Source organism: Agrilus planipennis, unplaced genomic scaffold (genome assembly GCF_000699045.2).
Source record: "Agrilus planipennis isolate EAB-ADULT unplaced genomic scaffold, Apla_2.0 scaffold15, whole genome shotgun sequence".
NCBI classification, from domain to species: domain Eukaryota; kingdom Metazoa; phylum Arthropoda; class Insecta; order Coleoptera; family Buprestidae; genus Agrilus; species Agrilus planipennis.
The window spans coordinates 102,599-111,592 of NW_020438871.1; the positions used below are offsets into that span (position 1 = coordinate 102,599).

The 8,994-nt window shown below is 29.5% G+C and overlaps 3 protein-coding genes and 1 long non-coding RNA gene across 4 annotated transcripts in view; 1 reads left to right on the plus strand and 3 right to left on the minus strand.

Moving 5' to 3' along the window:
• Nucleotides 1-833, minus strand: LOC112905357. Its single transcript, XR_003231729.1, has 3 exons — nt 630-833; nt 115-328; nt 1-64 (listed from the first exon to the last, which is right to left on the minus strand). It is a non-coding gene; the product is annotated as an uncharacterized LOC112905357 (long non-coding RNA).
• Nucleotides 1-2,445, plus strand: part of LOC108735229 (RNA-binding protein 5-A) — a 14,359-nt gene extending 11,914 nt beyond the window's left edge. Inside the window, exon 12 of the mRNA XM_018467079.2 lies at nt 2,029-2,445. Within this exon, the coding sequence (XP_018322581.1) occupies nt 2,029-2,065 (37 nt within the window). The 3' untranslated portion in view covers nt 2,066-2,445. The remainder of the gene's footprint in view (nt 1-2,028) is intronic.
• Nucleotides 2,446-3,444: 999 nt separating this feature from the next.
• On the minus strand, nt 3,445-6,187 carry LOC108735231 (cytosolic carboxypeptidase 6). The gene is made up of 9 exons (XM_025977546.1): nt 5,882-6,187; nt 5,144-5,391; nt 4,989-5,083; nt 4,716-4,938; nt 4,535-4,658; nt 4,195-4,421; nt 4,048-4,139; nt 3,777-4,000; nt 3,445-3,685 (listed from the first exon to the last, which is right to left on the minus strand). Exons 1-9 carry the CDS (start codon nt 5,886-5,888, stop codon nt 3,630-3,632), a joined length of 1,296 nt encoding a protein of 431 aa, XP_025833331.1. The 5' UTR covers nt 5,889-6,187; the 3' UTR covers nt 3,445-3,629.
• A 998-nt stretch (nt 6,188-7,185) lies between these two features.
• On the minus strand, nt 7,186-8,988 carry LOC112903950 (nucleolar transcription factor 1-like). Its single transcript, XM_025977554.1, has 5 exons — nt 8,957-8,988; nt 8,622-8,897; nt 8,258-8,559; nt 7,936-8,188; nt 7,186-7,879 (listed from the first exon to the last, which is right to left on the minus strand). The coding sequence occupies exons 2-5, from the start codon at nt 8,871-8,873 to the stop codon at nt 7,826-7,828; spliced, it is 861 nt and encodes a 286-aa protein (XP_025833339.1). The 5' UTR covers nt 8,874-8,897; nt 8,957-8,988; the 3' UTR covers nt 7,186-7,825.
• Nucleotides 8,989-8,994: the final 6 nt, after the last annotated feature.

The window sequence follows — 8,994 nt, forward strand, 5'->3', positions numbered from 1 at the left end:
AGAACTTGTTCTATTTTAGTAAAAAGCTCTGATAGATCCTCTTCACGCATATTAATAGTTTCATCTGTAAAAATATTAATAAATAACATTTATTTCACACTTTTGTGTACTAACTATCTTCATGGTCGACATGTTCTATTGGCTCTTCTTTGAAAACATTTATGTGATCTGACTCTTTAACTTTGGAGTCTTCAATTTCAATATCACTAGCGGTTTCTTCTTTTATTTTGACCTTTTTATGTTTTTTCTTTTTTTCCCCTTCATCTGTTTTTTCAGATCTATCCTTACGTTTAGAACCCATATCTTGGTCATCAACTTCAGCAGAGTTCTAAAACGATAATATTCAGTTCCGAAGGTTAAAACCATTAGTTTCTTACACTCTATTCATAACAAATAGAAAAGCAACTCTACAAAGTGTTCTTGAAACCGATTAAAGCAATTTATGCTGAGGTTATGTTTGAATTATAAACTCCCCAATTATACTATTTATTCATTTACAACTCTAAACTTGCATTGTATTATTTTTAATTGATAAATACCATATCAAAGTAACAATTTATATTTCATACAGTCAAAATAGGAATAAGCGAATTAATAAAAATTAGTACTATATACATGCTTCATATTACCTCTGTTGCCTCTTGTGAAACTCAATACCGCCAACAAACAAAAATTATTAAAAATCACTTAAAATTAAATTGTTCTGTTGAAAATAATTATTTTAAACCATGTTTTATAATTTGTAAATGAATAAAAATATACATAATTAAGACATAATATATGTAAACAACAATTAGTTCAACAAATAATCCTAACAGTCCGCGTAATCTATGGTCCGCGGTCCGCGTTTTAAAAGATGCGTTCATTGTCGGCGTAAATCATAGATGTCAGCGAATTTGATAGGCTTTCTCATTTTAATGATTCCACTGATCAGTTACCGTTTGCTACGAATTTTAAATATTCATCATTCTTTTATCTTCATTTATTTCATATGGTTATTAATTTAAAACAGCTTTATTTCTTGTATGAATATATTATGTAGAAAAAAGAACTGCAAGTAACTAATAATATACCAAAGGAAGTTATTTGTTCAAAAAGTAGATATTAGAATAAGATTCACAAAATAATAAATTGCATAAAATGTTAGTCATACGATTTTCAAAATCGTAAATACTGTGTTTTCAAATAAGAGGCAGAGTAACAATTTCTTCTAAGCAAAACTATAAGTTATTAGGAATAAATACATTGATACAGTGCTCTAAAGTAGGGAGGAATTAAAATTAAGCAGTTTCTTATGTTTTTTAACATTTATCTGAGAACAACATGTTGTATTTAAAACAAGAATTTTATAGTTTATGCAGAATAATTGTTTTCTTTTCATTGTATATTCGAAATATTTATGTACGTAATATTATTGATGATGTTTTATGCAATCAATTTAAATAAATATTAATTGGATAATTAAAAGAATGTATCGTGAGACTAAATGGTGACTTAAAGATAATGAGTCAGTGTCAAAAAAGAATATCATATTAGTATTTAAATATAAATATATGATCGAGTTGCGTTGTAGAACTCATTTCCCAGTTAGGAACATCCTTTAGGGGCGACGAGAAAGGAAGTAGCAATAGCAGGATACATGTCATGTGACCGGATATCTATCTCAGTGTACTAGTAGTAGTAGTATTAGGGTGCTTGTCTAGTTGTATATATTCTAATATGAATTTTTTAATAAAAATCGATTCAAATTTTCGGTAAAGCTTTTTGCTAATGTGCTTTTTAGTTAACAAGTCTTGGCACTTCAGGATGTTGGTTGCTAAAGCAAAAACAAAATAATATTTTGGTCAATATTTGAGAAAAAATATACGTACTAAAACTCTTGTAATTTTTCTTCATACTGTTTTTTTTGTTCAGCAGCAAGTTTGTTGTATTTTTGCCTCTTTTCTGAAGATATGGACTTGTACATTTGTGCAATAATTTTTGTGACTTCAGTCTATAAAAATTTGAGTCATTTGAGTTTTTTTNGATGTATGCTCGTTACCAAGAACTTTCCGAAAAAGAATAAGTGCTTCAATTAGTTATCGTGCCAAATTCGATGTTTATTTTTACATAGATATTAATTTAACAATCTTCCATTACAGATTAATTTAGTTTTTTAAGTCTTTCGACTGCGATGTATATAGAAAAAAAATTTATGGTTCTGACCAAGTTTATTTCATGATTGACGAGTTTTAAAAAATAGAAGAGTTCAAGATAACGTTCATACCATTTTAAAGAGGTAGAACGATGTTATTACTTCTTGTTTTGTACAGTACAATCGCGATAGTATGAACCCAAGTAGACAATAGCTGTTTACATTATCGATTTTTGAAATTCATTTGTATGAAATTAAGACATAGACTGTCCTTAAAAAAGATACGGGCTAATTTTCGAAGCGGTGAACTGTATAGATCGAGGTTACTTGTTTTTTTATGCAGTCGAAGTCGTTAGGTTTATTATGTAATAAAGAAGCATAAATAATATGCTGACCATATTATGTGGGGTTTCCGTTATACATAGTTCACATTATCGCGATAGCTGTGCTTTTAAAATTCATTTTTCTGTTTTAGAAACAACTAGAAATAATGAATTCTTTTTTAATTTACCCTTTAATAAAAGAAAGGGAAATAAAATGCAACGAAAAAAACAACAGAGTGATGTGTATGTTGTATTAAAAATTAATATTTTCTTTATTAACGTTCGAAGAAGTACTGCATTATATTTAACGGGCATATTATTAAGAATGAGACACAATAATATGATACCCAATGAGCACGATTTTAAATTTTAGAAGTAAGGTATTAAGATCATAAAATATACTTACTGCAGTGCTTGTTAACGTTAATGTAGGAAAAGTTGTTATTTTATTTTGATTTATGTTTAATTAGTTGCTATTTATTTTTAAACGTTGATTTTTTCATTTTTTCATGTTTAGTACTTTTTCATTAATTGTGTATTTTCAGGTGAGTTTGTTTTTTCCAGCTAATAGCTTAACTTTGTAATAATGATTTATTTAAAATTATTATTAAAAGAAGCGAGTATTTCTAAAATCGTTTATTATGACAAAAAAGGAGAGAAAAGTTATGTAATTTTTATGGTTTTTTTCCAATATTAATCGTCTGTCCTATGTCAGAACTTTAAATAATTAAATTTCTTTAGCGAATATTTTTTTTTTAGTTTTTATATCTTTTCCTCAAAACTGTCCCTAATTATGGAATTGAAATCGATTATTGACAAACTCGGTTGAGGTATGCAAATAAGTGTGGGGGCTGGTGGTTGTGGAGGTGGAGAAGACGTGTTTTGATTTATAAATTTCACAGAATTTGCAGATTTTTTTACGCTGTGTATCCTTTGAGCATATTTTTGTTGATCATTTCTTGCTGGACTACTAAAAAAATTTTTTATGCTGGAACATATGTCTTCTATTGAAGTTTCGCTGTCGTAATTTAATTGTAAATCTGTGTATTTTAAAGTGGCTTGGTTACGAACTGTTTCGCGGGTTGAATTGGAAGTTTCTCTGGATTTACATTTGAATCTTTTGAATTTTTTCCTCTTTTTGTCGGATATTTGAGTTGGTACATGAAGCGGTATTAAACCAGTTGCCCTGTAGTACTCCAGAAAGGTTCTTGCCAAATTTCTTCCACATCTCATATCTAATGTTAAGGGAAATTAATTGTACTACTAACAAAATTTTATTCATTAATTTCAGTCATTGTTCGTAATTGATTGAAGGATACAACTTTCTTCCGTGTAAGGGATTGTTATATCAGATCCTTTTAAGGAGTAACCATAAACAGATACCTCAAATGTGTAACAGTTTACTCTTTCACTCAATACCGAACAAAGAAATCTTCGGGATGTACCAATTTTATTAATGTCCGAATTAAACATTGTATTTGATGACATGTAATCGTCACAAAGTGACGCTAGAATTTTAGGGAAGACGATATGTCTTTCGAACCTGGAAATATGTGTTATGCATTGAAAAATTTGTTTCAATATTTGTACCTGTAAACGTCTTCATAAGAGTTTCCATATATAAAACACCCTTTCAAACTTGTGTGCGCGTGAAGATCTAGCACCAAATCTAGCTGGAAGTTCTGAAAGTAATATGAATAATGATATTGGTAATAGAATTAATGTTTTGCGCCCTACATCACTTTTATCGATATCAAGAAGCATATCTAGGACGGCTCTAATGGTTGGATGACACCAAGGAGTTGCTAAATGCCAAGATCTGTTTAAATCGAACCCCATATAAGAACTTCTAAAATTACCTACGAAAACGCCATCAGGATTTAACATCGGCACAATTTTGAAAACTACATTTTCGCGTAGTATACTTGCAAGAGGGTGTGCGCTAACCAATATTTCCATTAACCCTGTAATGAAAATTGAATATATATAATGTTTTCGTGGATGTTATGAATAGAGAAGGATTGGTTACAAGAATGCGTGTATTTTATCTGGATAGTTACGTGTATGTTATAGTAACCTTGACAAATGTAACTTGCAGGAGTTTCTCCAGGATGAACTCTAGCCATTATTGCTACTACCCTCTGTTTTTCTTGCGACTTTGGTTTTTGGCCGATGGTTATTAAATCTAGGCGTCGCTTTTGCTAGAATGTGTTATCAATTAAAAAAATTGTGGTTGCAAATTAGTTATAATACCGTACAATACTTTGTGCAAGAAGCTCTCTGTGAAAAAATTCGTTCGATTTTGGTAATCTGCATTCCAAGTTTGTTAAGTATGATTGAAGTCTTGAATAGCTGTAAGGAGCTGTTAGAGCAAATTGGAATATTTCATCTTCGTCAAAACCAAACGCAAAACTCAAAATATAATTCCCTCGGTGATAAGGCGAACGATGGTAAAATACATAACGCTTTGGTATTCTCTGCCTAAAAGAAAATCTTTTGTTTCCTGTTATTGGTATAAAATTTGGGTTTACCATTTTTGCCGCGTTGAGGATTTAACCAAAGGCGTCATTCCTTCGCTTAAAAGCGTTCTACACTTACTCATATTCACTATATTAAAGATAACTCTCTGAAATATAATAATATATTTTTGATTAAACTATTACTTTAATGTGATTTGTGTCTGTACTTGGTCCTGTTTAACATTTTCGACAGTAAAATTAAACCAAAATCGGAACCGCGGATTGCATGTATCGGGGCGCAAAAATAAGTCATATTCAAATTCATTAACTAAATCCACTCTTCCAAGATTCCCTGTTTCAAAAGAAGCATCAAAACATAAATGTCCTCTTTTAGCTTTACCACTATGACCCGGAGGTCTCATGATTGCCCTATTGACATTCCCAAGACCAGCTTCCCCATCGCTATCTTCACTATCTGTAAAAATAAAATACAATACGAAGTTAAAGAATTTTGAGGATTAAATAAATTAAAAATTCAGTTGAAGTAGGTAAATGATTTTTGTGAAACCTTCTTCCAGGCGACGATATATACTAGTGTGGTCTAATGGATCGCAAGCAACAGAATAAAGCTCCATGACTAAATAATTACTGGCTATTTTTGGTTTGAGCTTTCGTGTTAAAAGCGTTGCTTGAAAGCTGCTGACCTAGTGAGCTTTAGCAGAATTTCAAAGTAAGTGAAATCGTGTGAAATGTTATCAGAAATGGCATCTGTTTTGTAGAGAATTTTAAATAGATGCGATAGTGAACTTTCCACGTTATTTAACTACTAGGTAGTTTATTTGTTAGAAATTTACTCGATAAATTTTAACATAAGCACTGTAAAGGTACGGGCAAAAGAAACAGATCCAAAAATAATAAAAACAATGTTTAATTTTGGATTTAATAATAATGTACAATCCTTTTACCTGACATTATTGTAGTTGATTAGGTTTACTAGTTACCACAAGTCCAATTCCAACATCTGATTAAAAAGGAACAGATATTTACTATTAATAGAAAAAACAAACATAAACGTGTAATTGCAATATAAAATGTAAAAAACTATATTTTAAAAAATTTAGCATCTCGCTTATCGCATTTATTCGATCGCCCTGTATATATTATATTTGGTAACAGAAGCGTTTTAAAAAATACAGTAATATAAAAAGTTTTACATCAAAAAAGAAATACTCAAAACTATTTCATGAGGCCTTGATATGGTAATTTAAAGAAAAGAATATTACTATGAATGTCTAAATATAAAAAAGCTGCTTGTTATTTTTCGAAACAGAGATAAACTTTGTATATCTAATTTCATTTAAAATAAGTGTTTTTACTATACATTAAATTAAATACATGAGATAATTATAAATGATAATTAGAATATATAATGGAAAATTAGTTAGAAAATGGTAGTGTAAGGTACAGAAATTGATGTTGCGATAATAAACAGTCAGGTACTTCACCATTTTAGAAAACTGTACGTTATTAGTGCCAATGGGTGATTAGAGTAGACACTTCAATTTAATTTCTATCACGCTATGCCTGAAAATTGCTTTACACTTTTCACTTCTTACATGCAGTGGAGGTGTTGCACTAACATCGAAAAATGGGCTTATTTTCTGACATTCTTGTAAAAACTGCATGCAGTATTTTTTAAAGTTTGATCAATATTAATTAGAAATAGACTTCTGTCGTAATTATAATACAAAAAGCGAAGAACTGTTATCTCCCATACATTGATCTACGCAAATAATAAATCCTCTTTAGTCTATTACCTATCTTTCTTTGATGATTTTGGTTTTTTCATAATAAAATCTGTATATATTGTAACGGCTTCATTGCTTTTTTTTTCAATATATTGTATGATTAAATCGGAGTTCAAAATTTTTAGAATGTACTGTACTGCATAATCCCTTGATGCAATTTATTATTTCAAAATGTCCATTTCAAAGATATATAATTAGCTTTTCTCCAATATTGTTATAAGACCGATAGAGGCATTATTCCGAAACAAATATATTTATACTAATTTAATATTTCAGCTTTTCTTACATAATTTAAGCGAAAAGTCAATATTTGAATTCGGAATATGGATTTCGAGCTCAAAATTCGATAGATAATTTATGTTGTTACTATTTCCTTTTACCAAGTGCTTTCGTAGTAATACCGGCTTTTACTATCGATAATGTAAAGAATAAGAAATATTTTTTGTTTAAATAGGTAAACTAAATGTAATGGTTGGAAAGTTTTTTTATTAAAAAAATCTATAAAACAGAAAACTTATCAGTTCACAATGCATTACAATTTCAGTAAATTAGGGATAATATTTTCCAAATTAGGTACATCAATAAATAATTGATAAGAATAATGAATCATACAAAAAATTGTGAAGTACCACAAAGCACTAATTTAAAAATTACACTCTTACTAATATAAGAATAAGAAATACTTCTATTACCAATTAATCAAGTTGATACTCAAATAAATTAATTACATTTGCTTAAGGCAAATGAACTAATGATGGTAAATCTATAATTCTGAAACAAGATAATGTATTTTGCTGATATAATTATATGTATTCAGGTTCACCATTGTTCAGATCTTTATACATGAATAAGCGCATTAATACTTCTTTTAAAAGTAATAAATTTGGACAACTTCAACATAATTTTTGTAACGAACACATTTGGAAATAACATTTTTAAATAGAATATGTCTAAAAAAATTATTATACCACTGTCACTTTCACTGGCAATCGATTAAGTTTTTTTAGATTAATACATTCATTACCCCTTTTTGTCAAATTTATAAAATGAATGGAGGTATAGGTGATGTCCCTATTTTCACCAAACTAATATGTAAAGAAATTAAGATGAACTAGACGAATCTGATTCTGAATCAGAAGATGATGATACTTCGGCCTAAAAATAAGTAATGTAAATATTACAAGAAAATGATGATCTATTCAGTATCCTACTTCAGCTTTTCCCATTTTACTTATTTCAGGATCTTTTTTATTCTCATCCCTCTTTTTTGACCACTTTGAAAACGTTTTTAACTGCTTCTTTGTTAAACCATTCAGAAATTCTTCATAGTCTTTGATATAAGCTTTCTTCAAATTTTGCACTTCTTTTTCCAATTTACGTTTTTCTGCTCGGCTTAGTTTATTAAATTCGTCTTTTGCCGGCTTTTTTCCAGAATAATTTTTAAGAAACAAACCAAATGCATTCCTGACAAATTGAAATATATTAAGCAGAAATGAATTATGTCTATTTCTGTATGGGTACCGTTTTACTTACAAGGGAGGCTGTTCAGGTTCTAATGCGACGATTTTAGCCATCAATGATTCCTCAACTTCATTATCATTTTCCAAAGGCTGTTCACTTAAACTGACTTCTTCTTGCACCTCTTCTTCTTCTTCTTCTTCTTTCACCTCTACTTTTACCGCTTTCTCTTTTCGTTTTTTCTTTGGAGTATGATTATTGATTTCACTCATGGATTTCTGTTTTCTTTTTGACAGGGTCTTCAATTCTTCTTGGCGCTTTTCTTTGGGAAGTGCTTTAATATAACTTGCATAATCTAACTTGTATTGTTCTATTAACTGTAGGTTAAACATCATATTAGAAGATATATTTTACAGGTTGAAAATACAGTATGAAATACCTGTTTTGTCTGATCAATATATTCTTTCTTCTCCATCTCACTCATATTCTTCCATAAACCTGAAATGTAATTCATTCTGTCTTTCAATGGACAACTTTTTATTTCTTCACTTTGTAGCATCTTTGTAGAAAATAAACTGTAAGCAGAATTAGGAGGTTTGACAGGTTTTCCATCTAACAGCCGTTCTTTGAGAGCTCTTTCTTCTTTAGTTAAAATAGACTTAAACGGTGGAGGCTCAAAGTCAGGGTTCATCTGCTTGTATTTGTTTATATCTTGCTGCAATAAACAATGTGATAAGTTTAATATTTATAGTATTTCTTCTACAACTTTCTTACAAGATATTTTGCTTCGTGTTCTAAAGCTAACTCTATCC